The sequence below is a fragment of the Ursus americanus genome, chromosome 4, assembly GCF_024610735.1.
Source record: "Ursus americanus isolate L20-20 chromosome 4, mUrsAme1.1.p, whole genome shotgun sequence".
NCBI lineage: Eukaryota > Metazoa > Chordata > Mammalia > Carnivora > Ursidae > Ursus > Ursus americanus.
Genome location: NC_142130.1, coordinates 35,891,570 through 35,908,994, shown reverse-complemented (window position 1 = coordinate 35,908,994; position 17,425 = coordinate 35,891,570). Strand labels below are relative to the sequence as shown.

Below are 17,425 nucleotides of genomic sequence, written 5' to 3'. Positions count from 1 at the left end.
TCTACATTTCTGATATTTCTCTAACTATGTATTGTAGGGGATCATCTCTATCTAAGTTTTGAATATCTACAGCTGTAGTCCATGAATGTGACCTTTAATATCCTATTTGAAGTGGCAAAACAAGATATCTGTCCCAAAACATACTATTAAATGCATGTGTATATACATTCATGTTACTGTATAAAAAAGTTGTGTTTCCATTTTATCAGGAAAGTGAGTTTATTATTTTTTTAAATAATTATTAATTATGTCATAGGAAAGTGAGTTTTAGGGGGCATGGCTTCTAATCAAAATGCTATGGGATGAATATTCTCTGATACAAGGGAAAGCAATGAAAGGGGACGAAAGGAACTTGTGCAAGGCTTGCTGAAGAAAAACCCAGACATGATCAAGGAATAGGCATTGTATTAAAAGTAGAGGATTAAGAATACTGAGCAAAAAAAAATTTTTTTTTATTAACTTGAGTCAAGAAAAATGAAAAAAAATCTTGGATTCTCTACTGCAAGTTTGAGTTTAACTTGGAGAGGAAGGAATGCAGTTTTCTCTTGTATTAGAACAGGTGGGTGCAGGCCAAGTTTGCAACAAACCAGAAATGCCTTGGGAAGCTCTTTCTCGTAGGGCAAGATTGGGAAGAAAGATATTCAGTTTGAAGGAGGCCAGAAGCACAGGGGTAACCCAGTCTGAAACCACAGGAGTTTAAAAATTGACATTACAGTTTCTTACATTTCTGAGACTGTGGCCTTTGATGGAGTGAAAAAACAAAAGAAAACAAAACCACCAGACCTGAGGTCAGGTCTCTGCTGGAATCCTGATTCTGTAGTCAAATGGGAGATTCCTCAACATAACTCCCATTTTCTCATGTGCACTGTGCAGAGAATAGTTCTTACCTATTTTGGATGGAAGCCCTTGTTCCTCGGTATCTACTTGTTAAACATTATTCTTAAGACAGAAGGTTCGATGAAAGCCAAAAGGTTTTTTAATTAATGCATACAGCTCTGAATATTTAACAAAGTATTTTTAATAAATATTTCATAAAAAGTTATGGCAAAGCTGTAACTGCTGAAAGCTTGATTTAAGAAAATAGTGATACATTTATTAACTCAAGGAGCAAACAGAAACTTTATTATACATAATCAAAGATTGCCATCTGGTGGCCCAATTGTATTATGATCTCTGACGCTAGCTCCAAGCTCTGAAGACTTCAGAGATTAGCAAAGTGCGCGGGAAGCGCCCAGCCCCACCGAGGAGAGCAGCAGAGTAAGACTTTGGCCCTGGAGACTTTTGCTTCACTGAAGGCATTCAAAATTCAAACTATAAACAAAACACTGTGCCCTTCAAACGAACCAACTGTCTAAAGCCAGCCATGGCCCTGGGCCTGTAGTCACTCAGAATATGAGTAGACAGTTGAACATGATAAAGTAACTAACTCTGTGGGAGATAAGCTCAGAGAAATCCAAAACAATGAAGGCTTTCAAAATGATCTTGAGCGAAATCTTTGCGTCTCATGAGCAACTTTACAACAGAAAACTTGGTTTGCTTGTGGTAGAATTAGTAGTGTGTAAACCTTAATGATAAAGGAAGCTGTAATACTTGCAGAAAATGAGGAAGAAACAAAGTTACCAGGAAGAAATATAGCAGGAAAACATCATTGCCCCAAACGATTCTTGCTTCTTACGAATGAGGCCGAAAGTTACTGAAAGGGTGCAGGCTTGAGTCAGAGGGCTATCCGTGCTCAAACTCTGGCTTCACTGTCTACTGGCTGTGTGACTTCAAGCATGACACCCAGTCTCACTGAGCCTCACGTGTTGTTGCAAAGATTAAATAAATAAGGTTTGGAAAAGGCTTATCCCAATGTCTGGAACATAACTGGTGTTCCTTTTACCCTTCTCTCTCCTACAGGAAACCACATAATTTCACTTAAAGAGAAGAAAACGAAGAAGAACTTCAAAGATAGGGTTTGGATTTGGGGCCAAAACCTGCCTTTCAAGTTCTTTTTTTTTTTTTTTTTTCCTGTTAAAATGAAGATAAGAGACAGTTTAGTCACTCTATGACTAAAATAGCAGCAGTTGTCCTGGCTTTAACTGGTTCCAGGTGTCCTTTCAGAATGTAATTTTCCTATTGGTGACATGGAAGAAAGAGTTGTATCCACTATAAAATGAAGATAACAGTACAAACCTCACAGGGTGTTGTGAGGGTTAAATGGAATATGGCATCAATGTGCATAGTTAGGTACCACTTAGTAAGGATACTACTACGTTTCATGGTCTTTGCGTCTTTCCTGGGACGTCTGTGAGAACTGCCATTATTTTAGAACTGCCTGCAGGCCTTTGCTACCTTCCTCATGAATTACTCTCTCACCAAGGCTCTTTTCTAGAAAGGCTAGCACTACAGCTCCCATAAGGTGCCTGCTTCTTTGCACACTCCATGCATGTGATTGCTTTTTAAACAAATCACAGCAGAACTTGCATTTCCAAATATCTTTGGAAGTGTATGGGAGACTAAAATTCTTCTACAATATTCTCTACTCTGGGAACTTCCCTCAAAGCCTACTACATATCCCTTTATCTCAAAGGAAGCAAAACAGAAAAGGATTTTGGTCACATAGAGAAATCGATTTTCATTTAAGTTGACTCTGAAGACAGTTCATGAATATTTTTGAGCCATGGCAGCATAACTTTGCAAAATGACATTAAGGGAATACCATCGTTTCAGTATATCAACTATAAAATGATTTTTTAAGTCACATCCTTAAAAAAATTTGAGGCCTATAAGGCCATGATCCCTCTTTGTGCTCCTTTTAGGCTCGTAAGCTATGACTGGCACCCATTGGTGCCTTGCCTGTTCCAGAACCCTAAAGTTTGACCCATATTTGGGATATGAGGTGTTTGTTTTTGTTTTAAAACAGTGTAAGGATTCTTTGGGGGGGGGAGGGGCGCCTGGGTGGCTCAGTGGTTGTGTCTGCCTTCGGCCTAGGGCGTGATCCCGGAGTCCTGGGATCGAGCCCCGCATCGGGCTCCCTGCTCTCCTAGAAGTCTGCTTCTTCCTCTCCCACTCCCCCTGCTTGTGTTCCCTCTCTCGCTGGCTGTCTCTCTGTCAAATAAATAAATAAAATCTTAAAAAAAAAAAAAAAGGATTCTTTCTGGGGGTCTCACAGGGCCTCATCCTCGAATACAGGGCCTTGCACACTGCCTTGCAGCCCCCAGAAGCGGCACAAACGTCCTGTCAGGCTGCACGGTCTAATCTGGGGTATGGAAATAGACTTGCTAAGTAAAGGCAGGCAGCTAGGACAGGAAGTAAAGCCTTAGCCACGAAACCTGCATTTAAGTCTTACTCCACTACTCACGGGCGCTCAGTTGTTCTGAGCCTCGTTTCTTCATCTGTGAAATGGGGGAACCCTGCCTCACGAGACTGTCTTGTGTCTGAGGATGAGAAGGCCCTTTTTAAGCATCGAGCATCCAGCCCTCCTCCAGCTCTGCATGCACTGGGCCCCTTCTAGCTCCCACGAGAGGTCTCGTCGCGCCCACGGGGCAAGCTCAAGGAGGAGGTACCCTCACGGGTGGCATGTGGGTGGCCCGTGTCAGCTGTGGCCCAGCCCCGCTCTGCCCACGCCCGACCCTCGGCAGGATGCCCCAGGCTCACCGAGCGCCTCTCCACACTCCCTTCTCTCCGGCCATTCTTGCCTGGCATGACGTCCAGCGAGCGGTAGCTGGGGGGCTTCTCCTCAGGCCAGTGCGAGGAGGGGGAGCTGCGGCGGCGGGGGGCTCCCCGGCTCCGAGGCTGCCTCTCCTTGTCGTCCTCCTCGGAGCTCCAGGAACTGAGGCCGGAAGGCAAGGGAGGGGAGTAGCTGCGGTGCCTGCGCCTCGGGGGCCTCCGGGCATTCTCCCGGGGGCTGGGCCTGCGCGGCCGGGCTGGGCAGCGGCTCCGGACAGGGGGGCGGTCGGGCCGCCAGCGGGCCTCACTTGATGAGGGGCCGTCACTGAGGCTGTCCCAGTCTGACCAGGGCGTGGGTGACCCGTGCGGCCTGGAGCGGTGGTGCCTTCCCCTCCTGAGCTGGTTCAGCTCCCGTCCCTCCAACGCCCAGCGCTTAGGCTCCCGGTCCTGAAGCTCCTGGTGGAAATCAGGGTAATGGGGCTGCCTTCTCCCCTCCCTCAGATCCCAGGGTCCAGGGGGAACTGGGCTGCGCCACTGCTGGCGGGAGGAGTTGCTGGTCCTCCGTGAGGACGGCAGGGCTCCGATCAGCGGGGGCAGGTGGATGATTCTGCGCTCCACAACCTCAGAGCCCAGGGAGGACAGCATGCTGCAGGCTTGGCCGGATCTGGCTTTGAGGTCAGGCGGCAGAGGCTGCGCGGGGTGGAGGTTCCGCAGCTCTTTCTCCAAATACTCTAAGACACCATTGGCGATGGGAGGGTGAGCGGCGGTCTGGGTCATTGGCATCTGTGGGAGGCTGGATCGCTGGGACAAATCTGAATAGAAACAAGGATAAGAACATGCAGAACTGCTGGCTCAAAACATGCCCCTCAGAACCAGGGCACCAAAGTGCCACATTGATCAGCTTGCGTTTTGCGTCCATCCCGTCCCCATCCTCAATCACAGATACCCACTATATTCCTCTGGAAGGCCCGAGGCAGCCCATGCACCTACGCTTGCCCTCTGCCCTCTCCCACCCCAAATCTCTGGCAACGGTTACCTCGCGGCGGCAGCAGGTTCATTGGATAAGATGAGACCTGGGAGCTCCTGTCCGCCCCCCAGTATAGTGGTTTTTCCATCACCTGAGGGCCTAGGGCCTGAGCCTGCTTCATGTAGCGGTGGCGGGCCAGGGCTGCAGGGGAAAAAGGAGAAATGCAGACCCTCAGCCAGGACAAGCCCCACACCTCCCACTTCACTTCTCTCTACCCAGCGGCCTTGCAAAGAGGCCGGTTTCTAATCTATCTTGCATAGGAGTCAGAGTTAAGGGAGCAGTGACCAGTCGGTCATCTGGCAAGGAGCTGGCAATGCAAGCCAGGAAAGTATGCCTGTAATACCTGACTTCCAGTCTTGGAAATATTGCCTCACCCTGCCATTCCCAGGTTCACCTAAGATGCAGGTAGATACATGGATATCAGTAGGTGATGAAACCTCAGGTCCCAGGCCAACAAGGCCTTCAGTCACAGGCCAAATATAGAAGATGCAGACACCAAGGACTTCGAGGGGGCTGGGAGGCAGGGGCTGCCAGGGCAGCTCAGGGCCGCCTGCTCAGAGTGGAAAAAGGAAAGCAACAACGACACAAAGCAGGTAGATGCCAAGGTCACCGGGCAGAATTACTGGTAAAGGGAAGGAGACTGAAGAACCTTCGAGCTGGCACACCAGCCCTTGCGGGGAGGATCTGGTGGAAGGGAGGCAAGAGATGCAAAAAGCTGAAGTAGATCCCAGTGGATCCTTTCTACTCTTTTCCTTATCTCAGTAAGTGCTGGGGTTTTCCCTAAGTAGGGGGAATCTCTAAGGGGTGCCGGGAGGGCAGAGAAGGGAGAAAGGAAATACCATTTCCTTTCGGGGTAAAGAAAATCCTATAAAAAGGCAGCACAAGGAACCCATACACATGCCACTCTAGTCCCCCAGGTGCAGCCCGTGTGAAGCAAGCACACAGTCCTCTCCCCACCCCTCCCCTCCCCTCCGCCCCTGTGAGTGCAAATTAGAAACCAAAGCTTTCAGCTGGTTTGGTTCGTGGTAACTGTCTCCCAAGGTCTCTGTCTATCCATGCGTATAGGAAAGGTACTTGTGTGTTCCAGGGCAGGAAGTGCCTGCCTCACGCCCCGCGCTTGACACTTCCACCTCCTGCTGCGTCCTCAAGCCCTGTGGCCCCTCTAAAGCAGCCGGGCTCTGCCCGAGGCTTACTCCGGGCACAGTGCAAGCGGCAGAAGACAGGCAATCTGGCCCCTGCCGCAAAGGGTCGGGGATTTGCGGAGCCCAGCAGCTGAATGGCCATCTGGACCCAGTGGCTCCGGTGTGAAACACGCTTCCAGCACAACCAGAAGTGGTTGCAGCTGAGCCCTCAGACATGCCCGGAGCCGCAGCCCTGACCTTGCATCGCAGCCCAGCCTGGAGGAAATCAGATGCAAACAGAGCGGCTCCCCCAGCTGCCACACCTTCCTGCAGACAGCACTCCAGCCCCTCCGCGCGCTCGTGCTTTCCTCGCTCTGGCTCACCGCTGCCTCCCCAGCTCCCTACACGTGCCACCATCGGCACACAGAACGCCCTGCTTACTACCCATGTGCCAGTCACTGTGCGTAAGCTAAGGAATCCTCAGAGCAGTCTCTCATTGGGAATTAGATGGAGAAGCTCGGCGCACAGAGGCTGACTTCCCAGTTCAAGGTCCCTCTCTGACGCGCAAGCCCGCGCTCCTCCTGCCAAAGCCCTGAGTCCGCAGACTCTCCTTTACTTCTGTGATGAAGCAAAACAAAACAAAACAAAACAAACCCCTCCCACAGTGGTACGGCCTTGCTCTATTTCTCTCCAACTCAGCTCCATACTTCAGAACCCACTCCACACTAGTCTCTGCCTCTAAGGCCTGGGGCATCTGACTCCATTGGGAACAACCCTACCCACTCCCCACCCCCCTAACTGAATCCTGGCCACTTCCTTCTCCTACTCCCCCAACTCCACAGTAGACAAAGGGAAAGTTGGGCTTACTCCTTGTTCCCCAAATGACTTTTTTTAACTAACAGGACCGTCTGCACAGATAACTCCCTAGAGACCCTTCCGGATCCTCCATGAGCTTTCCTGTGAAATTTTCCATACTCCAGAGATGACTGCATCCGCTCTCTTAGCTGCCACACCCTTTCCCCCAGGGGCCCGCCTTTCCCTGATGTAATGGAACTGCTGAGATGGGAGTGGAAAACAGGGCCCTGAGCTTCTCCCTGGCCTTCGCGTCCCAAGGGAATGTCAGGGTTTTCTGCTGTTCGCCTAGCGGGGAATCAGGCAATAAAATAAGAGACATGGAGAAAGTAGCTAAGCCTCAAAAGACTCCTAATAAGTTATATCTGAACCTCAGTGGAGTAAAGTCTGCCTTGACCATGTTAAGGAGCGAGTTAAAAATACAGATTCCTAGATCCCACTCCCAAGCACCGTCCTTCGGTCTAGTGCAAGCTGTGTTTTCCCCCAGCTCCTGAATACTAAAGCAGGCAGCCCAACTAGAGTTGACTATTGAGGATTCTCAACAACTTTTGAGAACTATGGTCCTCAGGGTTAAGGTTCCTTAAATACAAGCTTTGAGGGTCAGACGGACTTCAGCGTGAATCCCAGCATGTACCAGCTGTGTGATTTTGAGTGAATTTCCAGAGTCTCTGGGCCCTGGCTCCTCCTCCGTGAGCTAAGGACAGAAATACCTATTTCTTAAAGTTGTGGAGGTTAAATGAAGGCTCTCACTGTCATAATACATTGTTATAATAAGTCCCTTCTTTTGCCTTCGATCCCATAGGAAACAAAAGTACACATTTGGAGACTAGACCACCAAAGGCATATTTATCTTCATTTCTGAGGAAAACGTGGGGCATATTCTTTGAGACGTCTCTTTCGTGACAGAGCTGGCACACACCTCCCCCTCCTCCAGAGACCTGAGCCTCTCCTTCCCCGCAGCCAGCATCGTCCGCGGCGCCCAAAGCTTTCCAACTGCACTTGCCTGTAACTGCTTACCAGCCCTTACCAGCCCCTCTCCACTCTTACAGAACTCATTCTTTACCCTCTTTTGACCCATAGTCACACAGTCCTTTCACTTTTTCCCATACAACCAGTCCCCTCTAACTTGACTGGCTAGTCATTTTAGTGACATCCTTAGGCGCTTCCTAGAATCCCATGAGCTTGAACTCTTACCATTTCAGCTTTCGCTTCTGGTCCCCGTGCTGACTGCACAGCCAGACAACTGACCTCACTCGAACAGCACTCCCCAACATGGCTTCCCTTGACTGATCTCACAAGCCCACTTCCCTCCTCAAGAGCAGTTTAAACATTCCCCACTTCTCATGACTTCCCCTCCCCATGAACTCTCAGCTGATGACATCATCTTGGTTGAGGAAGAGGAACCAGCCCTGGGCATGGAATCGAGAGACCTATGTCTAGTCCACGATCTGCCACCAACAAGCTGTGTGTGATTGTGCTGAAGTCTCTCTAGCCTTACTTCCCTCAGCTGTGAGGGGGATGGGGAGGTGGGTGGCACAGATCAGAGATTCCCAGTGTGGTCTGTGGCCTACTACAAGCTATGCCTAGAGGTTCTGTGGGGAGGATGGCCAGTAACCGATCTAGGGTCCAGCTTCAATGACTTGCATCTTTGAGTTTACTGTGGGTCATTTACCAGTACTAAGTGAATTGTCAAGGGTTACTAAAATGTGGTGTCATTCTCATTTTTCTCCTCGCTGGTCCTCTATTAACTCACTGGAAAGTGGGACCAAGTTAGGGAGGTGGGCTGTGGTCAGAGAAGGTCAAGAAACACTGACGTCACTCTCAAGCTCCCTTCCGCCTCTAGAATTTTGATTTGCCAAAATTGAGACAGGTTGGTGTGAGATCTCTCAGCTTCTTCCCTTCTACTTGGACCATCCCCCACATTTTAATGACTTTCTCTCTCTCTCCAGAGGTCAGGCTGCGCTTCAGTTCCTTTCTGAAGGTAATCCTTTCTCTGTAGGCCTCATGTCACTCCCACCTGTTCCACCTGCTCAGTCTCACTTCATAAGGCTTCACTTTACTCCTTTCCTACTGGCCTTGGTCCTTTGCCTACAAATATGCTTGGGGTTATCTTATTCTAACCAACAATCATACACCCCCCTTTCCTCACCCAAGAGTTCTCCTTAACAACTTCTGCCCCGTCCATGTACTCTCCTCTTGTCCTCAGAATTCTCAGGACAGTCTGCCGTAGTGACTCACTCTGAAAGTGACCTCATTTGCTCAAGTCCAGGGATCTTTACTTGTGGCCTGCATTTCTTTATGCTACCAGTTCTTCTAAATGACTCTAACCACTTAGGAGAAACCGCTCTCCCCCAGAACCCGTTTATCAGCTTACCGAAACAGTGGGTACATTTATCATTTGTGTTGGCCTTATCCTCAGTCCTGCCTGTTTTTAGTACCCCACGGACCTAGGGATTCTACGAAAGCATCTTGGGAGTGATTTTCGCATCACTTCCTGCATATTACAACCCAGTGACAGTGACTTCTCCACGGCATCTCTGCCAGAGGCTCTCGAGAGGTAGGGAGTCCGCAGCCCAATACTGAGTTCTCTGCTATTTTTTCTCTCTTTAAGGAGGTCATCTGGCATCTCTGCCAAGCCCACTGTAATCTCCACATAAAGGCTGTGGCAGCCTCTACTGTGTGAAATTGAGGCACTCATAAGTCAGATGAATCCGGATTCAAGACCATACTGCCACTGCTACTTACTAGCTGTGACCACTCTGACCTTCAGTCCCCTCATCTGTTAAGTGGTGATGATACAGCCTTCTAGGGTTGTGAGGATTCATATAGGGAAATATATGCAAAGGGCCTACGCATGGCAGACATCCAATAAAAGTTAGTTCTCTTTTCCTGTAAGACAACAACCCTGGAACACAGGCCTGAAACCAGACACAGGACATTGACCTTCTTGACATCGTAGATCAAGTTTTGTTTCTATCTTAAGAGGTAATTCCTTATCTCTTTTTTAAAAAAATTTCTGTTCAAATGAACCAAACTGGTAAGAGTGATAAGAGTGATTATCTCTGAGTGCTCAGATTAGTCTTTACATTTTTCTGAATTTCTCAAATTTTCTACAATGTAATACTTTACTTACATCATCAGGGGAAAATGTTATTTTAAGAACACAAAACTCCTTCCATTTAAAGCAGTTGATCCCACTCCATCTATTTATTAAGAAAAGATTTTTATAGAATAATTTTCTACAAAAAATATTGGCATTCCACAACCAAATTTTTTAGGACACGTCATAATTCTGTTTTAAAAGGTCAAATTTCAGCCAAAAGAAAGATCACATTAAGAAGCTGTTCTTCTGCTCTCTCTCTCTCCTTCATCTAAACCTCCTTCCTTCATCTAAAAAGAGGTTCTCGAAGTGTGGCCCACTGTTCAGCAGCATCACATCACTTGAGAACTTTCTGGGAATACAAATTCTCAGGCCTACCCAAAAACAATTACATCAGAAACTCTGGAGGTAGAGCCAGCAGCTAAGTTTTAACAAGCCCTAGGTGATTCTTAAGTTTAAGAACCACTGCTCTAACACCTTTCTCTTCTATCTGTTCTTTTCAAGTCATCTCTAAGGGGTGGCCTCCTCTCTCACTGCTACATTCAAACCACCCACTCCGGCCACGCCGCGTCCAACCAAGGTGAGTGCTAGGAGCAAATACCAAGCACAGGCTTATCAGGGAATAAGGAGGAAATGCCGTCAGTGGGCAGAACCACTGGAAGGAGGCCTTAGACAGGCTAAGATGTAGACAGGCAGAAGTCTTCCCCCTTGGGTCTACAACTTCCTGGAGCATCATTTTCTGGGCTGAGGTCAAAGACCTCTGAGCCTGTGATGGGAGAAGGGCACGGAGGAGAACCGGGAAGGACCCAAGGTTTTGGCCTGGTGTGTGAAGCGGATCTATCTGGGACAACAGTCTGCAGAGTCACCCCATCCTCCTGCTCGTCCGTCCCCTCTCACCTGCCTCAGGGCAGCAGCAGCGGCCAGGGCAGCAGGGGCAGCGGATGTAGCAGCAGCAATACTGAGGACAGCACTGGCACCAACACACCCCGATCAGCAGGAGCAGGACGAGGGCGCCCAGAACGATGAAGATCACCGTCAGCCAGTCTGCAGGGGAGACGCCAAGAGCAAGCTAACTAAGTATGCTGGTGAATGCTTCCAGGCCTAACTTTCTAGAGGTCTAATAAATGCAGCTTTTGACCTATAGGTTACGTTCAATCAATATAGTGGAAAAAAAAAAAAGTTTAGCTTTGGTAAGGGACCTTCAGAGGTTGGCAATCCAACAACAACCTGGGCTTGCTTGCTTCTGTTTTCTTCTGTGTGTAGAAGTGTCACAGTGATGGGGGTGCTAAAGAGAAAGCTGCAGCAGCACTTACGCAGGACAATGAGCTTCACCTCCTTATCTGGGTCTCCTGACGTGTCCCCGGGAGCCTCAATGGTGCAATAATACACTCCATGGTCCCACCACATCACTTCATTAATCACCAGATCTGCTCCTACAGGGAGGGAGGAAGGGAGGAAGTGCCAGGGGTTAAAGGAGAGGGTTTCTGACCTGGTTTCTGACCTAGGGCTTAAAGACCCAGCACTGTCCTTCCACAACCTAAGGGGGCCCCTCGTAGAGGAGAGGAAGGCCTCAAAGTCCTTTCACTGAGACCCTCCTCTTTCTCCAAACAGTACTGACCATTCATTGAGCCCTACCAGGTACCCTGAATGGCTTTTGGACATGACCGCATTTCATTCCCACCACAGCTCTCCGAGTGGGTGAGGTACACATTACATTGCCTCCCAGGGATATAACTTTCTCTCACAGTCATATAACTTTGGGTCACGGATGTGGCCATCCAGAACAAAGGCACGATTTCCTATCCTCTCTTAAAGGTGCACATGGACATGAAATTAGAGATGGCAGTCCCATCTATAATTCTTATCTTCATTATCTGTTTGTCAAAAAATATTCATTGAGGAAATGAAACAAAAATGCAAGGTCATGCACCACTGGAGCTACCTTCAACTTCTGTTTCCTTCTCTTTCTGCGTCAATCTCTACGATTTTTTCCTACCCATGATTTTCCAAACACACTACCTTTCCCAGAAACAAGCTTACCCCAGACTTGGAAGAATGGTAAAAATGCTTTGGAGGAAGTTCTCTCTCAATGTTAATGCGCATTAAAAATCTGCCCCAATTTTTACTAGACACATAAAGATTTTTTTAGGGATGTCACAGTAATGAGGACATTCAGGTATGTTAATATTTTAAATAATCCAAGCACTGACTTGACACGGTCATCTCAAATGATGCACGCACCAGCAGAAAGTGTCAGAAAACAAGGGCTCCAGAAGTCAGGACAAGTACGGAGGTAGAAATAAAAACCAAGGGGAAATACTGCTTTTCCATGAGTATAAGTGAGAAGCAGAGTTTGATCCAAACATGACTGGGAGTAGACATAGTGGATAGTATTACTCAAAATAAGAAAAAAAGAAAAGTGGGGACTGTCACCCGTGGGGACTTTCATCCTTCAAAAACTGTAAAGGAGACTTGCCAGTTAAAGAGACTTTAAACTTTGGAGTCAGATGAAGGCTAATTCTGCAGGCTCTGGGAAAAACAGAACCACTTTAAGAATGTACCTAGAGACCAGAAAAGGACAGATGTTCCTTAAGGCCGAGAGTTTATGGGCTGGCTTGGGGAAATCGGAGATCGCATGTGAAAGAAGGAGACTTAAATATTACAGCCAAAGTATTATACACAAATTTGGAAGCAAATGTTAAATTGGTTCCCTTTAAGTGATCTACCTTTAAACGGTCATAGAGCATTCACTGATTTCCTCACATTGTTGCTACAGGTCCCCTGAGTGGCCTGCTTCACGTATTCTCCCTTCTTTTTCCCCTTTTAATCAGCAAATATTTATTTAACACTGCACATGAAGCTCATTGAAATAGGTTCTGAACTCTGTGCCAATAACCCATCGTGGCAATCCTGGATTACAAGGTAGGAATGTGGGGCCCCAGCCCATCTATCCAAAAGTGCACTCAGTGATCATAACCAAAGCTCACTGCACACTTCATATTTGCCGAGTGCTTTATGCAGTCATCACACTTAATGCTGACAACTGTCCAGGAGATCGGTAGTACTACGGCAAGTCCCATTTTGTAGAAATTGAGGCTAAAAAAACTGAAGGGACTTGCCCAAGTTCACATACCCTTTAAGCGCAGAATGGGGACCCACACCCGAGTCTGACTGAAGACTGAGGGCTCTAACCACCAGTCCCTGTACTAGGCACAAAGAATGAATGTGCTTTACACATAGCTCTGAAATATCACATTTGATATTTACTTCGGTGTACGGAGACAGAGACGATTATGTCCATCTTTCAGATGAGGTAACAGAGGCCAGAGAAAATGTCTGCTACGGCCCATGAGCTAGCAGGTGGAAGCAACAAGAGACCCAGCCAGATCTTTAGATTCTAAGGCTAATGCTCTTTCCTCTACCAATGGGCAATGATGGTCTCCAGGTAGCCATCTACTTGGAAGCCCCTTAGACGTACAACAGGAGTGGCCAGAGGGAAACTCAGGGGCCTAGGGTTCATGCAGGCCCTGAGAGCAATTTATGGGAGGGAGCAAACAACCCTGAGCCACACCGGGGCCATGAAAAAGCAAAAGAAACCACCCACTCCCAGACCTTTAGCCAAAGCTGTAGGACACCTTCTCATCCAGAGACCAGTTTCCAGGGGGAGTGACTTCAGATGGTGGTACAGCATTCTATGTATCTGGCACTTTCCTTAAACAAACAAATAACAACAAAAAAAGAAAGAGAGAGAGAGAGAAAGAAAGAGAGAGAGAGAAAGAGAGGAAGGAAAGAAGGAAGGAAGGAAGGAAGGAAGAGAGAAAGAAAAAGAAATAAAGAAAGAGAGAGAGAGAGAAAGAGAGAAAGAGAGAAAGAAAGAAAGAAAGAAAGAAAGAAAGAAAAGAAAAGAAAAGAAAAGAAAAGAAAAGAAAAGAAAGAAAGAAAGAAAGAAAGAAAGAAAGAAAGAAAGAAAGAAGAGAAAGGGAAATCCCCACTATGACTCAGCCGCCCAGGCCCGATGTCTGCACCTCTTGCCGCCCCGGGATCGCTGCCACCTCCCCTGCACTCACGGTTCTGGATGGTGATCTTGCGTTGCCGGTAATCCACCCCCAGCACGGGCTCACTCTGCCCCCGCCTCTGAGCCACGATGCGAACCTCCCGCTGGCTGTCATTGCAGTCATTGGATGGGTCCTGGCCCAGGGACAAAGCTGCCTGGTACGCTGAGGAAAGAGGACACAGCCAAGTCACACAGCCATGGGGAATTCCCGTGAAGAAGGGTGCCCTTACTGTTGCCTGGAGCCGTGAAGCTTCTCATTTTTATCCTGAGCTCATGTGTCTACTGGGAATCTTGCTCAACCTGAACATTCTGATTCTGTGGGTCTGGAGTAAGAATCTGGGAGTCTGCATTTTTACCATTGAGCAGCAAGATCCAGACCCGTCTAAAAGGCCATCAGTTCCAAATCCTGGCTCCATGCCCCTAGCTCCCATTCCAACTACCCTTGCTTTAGTTTTGGTCACCCCAGCTTTGGCTCCCATAGGGTTCATCCACCTGCCCTTATAATACATTTGCTGGTGGCAAGTGCCCACTACCCCGGCTCTCCTCCCTTCTCACTTTATGTGAAGAGTGACCCCCCAGAAATCATGCCTTGATTCAGAGATGTGTCTTTTGGGGACATCGCCAGTGGGTGACTAAGACATTTAGGTATCGGGGTTCTTGCTATAAGACATTAGTCAGGGCTAAAAGAGGTAAAGCTGATGCCTCTCCCCTTTTTCTTCACCTTAGGAAGCTCACCTCCTTCCTACAAAGAGGGTGTCTATTGTACCCCTTAAAATTTCTACAAGCTTAATTGTCCAGGGCTGATGGTGAGGATCTGGGTTTCTCTGTTCCTTGACAGAGGCAGCTAGAAAGACCTTGGTTCCAGGGAGGACAGCTGACATGAGTGGGGCGGCTGCTACTGAGAAGCAGGACTTGGCTAAGCGTGGGGGGGGGTGCGGTTTGTGCAGCACTGAGCACGTGTTCCCGGGCAGCAGTGGGCTCTTGCCCACTGGGAGAGTTTCTTCGGCCACTAGGAAAGCTGGCCACAAAAGGGAGTGTGGCGGTGGCGGGCGGGGGGAGGTTCACAAACGGCCACTCCTCGGGGTCCTGGGGGATGTAGGGGGCTACTTGTCCACATTCCCAGGTGGGAAGGGGAATGGAGGCAGACTGCACACTCATCTCAGGGTGCCGGCACGAACCCAGAATGGGCCAGGAGGCGGGACTGGCACTGCCTTTTAAAAAACTTAATGTCTGAGCTGCCTATATTTTTTTAGAACAAGGTAGGACATAATTCTTAAAATAAAATAGTTTGTGACCTCAAATAAGTTACTTCATCTCTCTGGGTTGTTTATCTATAAAATGAGGAGACTGCATTAAGTGACCTTTGTGGCTCCCTCTCATGAGGATTTGTGATCCTAAATAATTCCAATGACCTAATAACCATGCTTCACGGAGGGACGTGGGCAGAGGGGGGAGGGACTCACATGCAGAGTAGTAGTCAAAGATGGGGTCCTTGCAGAAGGACTTGAAGCGCCATGTCACCACGACGTCCTGGAGCTGGGCGGAGGTGGTGTAGTCACATTTGAGGACGATGGAGGCAAACAGGGTGACATAGCGCTCTGTGTGCTGGACCGTCACCAGCAAGGACAGGCACCCTGCAGCCAAGAGCAGGAGACAATGCTGAAGGCAGACCATGCCTCTGGGAGGTGACCTACTTCTGTTCAGGGGATAATAAAAGCAATGCAAATAAGCAAACACACTAGCTGACTAGTTAGGGGCCGGCAGGCAGAGGGGGAGGCAGGGACCACACAGACACGCTGGGAGAGATGGGGGAGAGAAAGAGCAAGGATGACTCGCCAGGATCTCGTGATCCATCGCCGGTCTTAACACATCCAACAACAATAAGAAACTATGTTAAAAGAAGGCGGTGTATGTACTAGAGTGAGCTTGCCGATATATGTATATATCGCTTTCATGTTACTTTCTTTAAAATGTTTCCCCCACTTCCCCAGGGAAGTTCAACAGGCCTATGAAGCCAGTCAGGTCTGCCTTTAGCCTCTCTCTGCTGCCCCACCTCCCTTCCAGGCCCACCTCACACTCAGGGTGTCAGCCGCCCTGAACTTGCTTCATTCCTTCCCGTGTCAGGATCACCATGTTCTGGAGGTCGTCCCACGTGTGGGCCTCTCGGCTGGAGCCGTCTCCCAGAGCACCAGCCACCACTCCATTCCCTTTACGAGGCTAATTACTATGTATGCCTTAGGTCTTCCGCCGCACCCTCACCTCCTCCAGAAGCCTTCCCTGACTGCAAATCTGGGAGAGGGGTCTCACATGTTTTCCCAAAGTGCCTTCCCCCTCCCCAGGCAGCTCGTTTCACACGCCTTGGTGATGGCCAGCTGACTGCAGGCCCTGAGAAGGCCAGCTGACTCTGTCACTGACTCACTGCTAAAGCATGACCTGTCACCTCCTTGGCGCCCAGTAAATGTTTGTTGAACAAATAAAGGGATGTATGACCAAGAATACATTAACAGTAGAAACTGGCAGGACAGGTGGCCAACCTGAGCATGAAATAAATAAAAATGATCAGACTGTGACAAATTTTATTAAGAAAGACTTGAAGATATTAAGAATTTTTCTTTTGTCTTTTTAGAAACTCCCTCTCCCTAGCCTCCAAAGCTACAAACATGCAGCTCCAGGTCTGCCTTGATGAGGAACCCGGTGGCACAGAGGGCATGGTCAGAGGTCCACACATAACCAACATGTTAGAATGTTCCCGTGTTCCCGTTTTGACTGAGATACTCCCACAAACAAACATTTAGCTCCTGCCCTCACCCCTTACACAGCAGCTGGGTGGGCCTGGCTCAAAGACCATGGCCACACAGTTCTGGATCCTGCCTCACGTTCGGGACACAGCCCTTGTAAGATAGTAAGCCGTGCCTTATGATGGGCACATGTACCCACTTTCCTCACATCCACAGAGAAAGAACAGGGTGCAGCTCAGGACAGGCCCTTGCCCCCAGAAATGACCCAAACTGTCTCCAGGGCTGGGCTGAAATAAGGATGGGCCTGTGACAAGCATGCTGGACAGAGGGTCTGCAGAAATGCGGGGGAGACCTGTGGACAGGGAAGAATCATGGAAGAAAGAAATATAAGCTGGACCCTAACACTCAGGTAGGATGAAGATTACACACGAAAAATAGGACGAAGGCAGAGAAACAGTTTCAAGACAGAAGGAAAGAGAGAGCAGAGTCCCTTTTCAAGAAGGGGCAGCTACTTGGGGAACCTGTAGGGAACCAGCCCCTGGCTTTATGGGAAACAGAGGGATAAATAAGGCGGGGCTGGTGGTGGTGACTGGGGGTGGGGAGACCAGGTGGAGTCTAGATCTCACTGAAGCATCTATTTCTAGTTAATGGGTAATCACGGAAGACTTTTCTGTAGAGTACTAGGGCAAAAGTGGATTTTTTTAGGAAGACTGTTGACTTCCTCATCCAGCTATAAAGATTATCATTTTGAAAATGAGCCTTGAGCAGTTTGGGGGGAAAATAGCTTCTGCCTCTACCAGCTGTAAGATTCCTGGAAATTAGTCCAATCAGAATGGAAGAGCCGGTGATGAGCATCTCAAGTCTAACGTGGATTGTTTTGTA

General features: G+C 48.5%; 1 protein-coding gene across 8 annotated transcripts in view; it reads right to left on the bottom strand.

Moving 5' to 3' along the window:
* Positions 1-17,425, bottom strand: part of ILDR1 (immunoglobulin like domain containing receptor 1) — a 44,702-nt gene that overhangs the window by 17,596 nt on the left and 9,681 nt on the right. For 2 of the 8 annotated variants that reach the window (XR_015724199.1, XM_045812498.2), the window contains exons 2-7: positions 15,269-15,439; positions 13,819-13,968; positions 11,065-11,184; positions 10,649-10,795; positions 4,688-4,819; positions 3,640-4,463 (exon numbers count right to left, since the gene is read on the bottom strand). Coding sequence is in view for 7 of the 8 variants with exons in the window: in XM_045812498.2 (XP_045668454.2) it covers positions 3,640-4,463; positions 4,688-4,819; positions 10,649-10,795; positions 11,065-11,184; positions 13,819-13,968; positions 15,269-15,439 (1,544 nt within the window). In the remaining variant the exon portion in view is untranslated. Of the gene's footprint in view, positions 1-1,988; positions 4,464-4,687; positions 4,820-10,648; positions 10,796-11,064; positions 11,185-13,818; positions 13,969-15,268; positions 15,440-17,425 lie in introns of those variants that run through there. The other 6 variants (XM_045812497.2, XM_087861589.1, XM_087861588.1 and 3 more) reach the window with 6 other exon arrangements.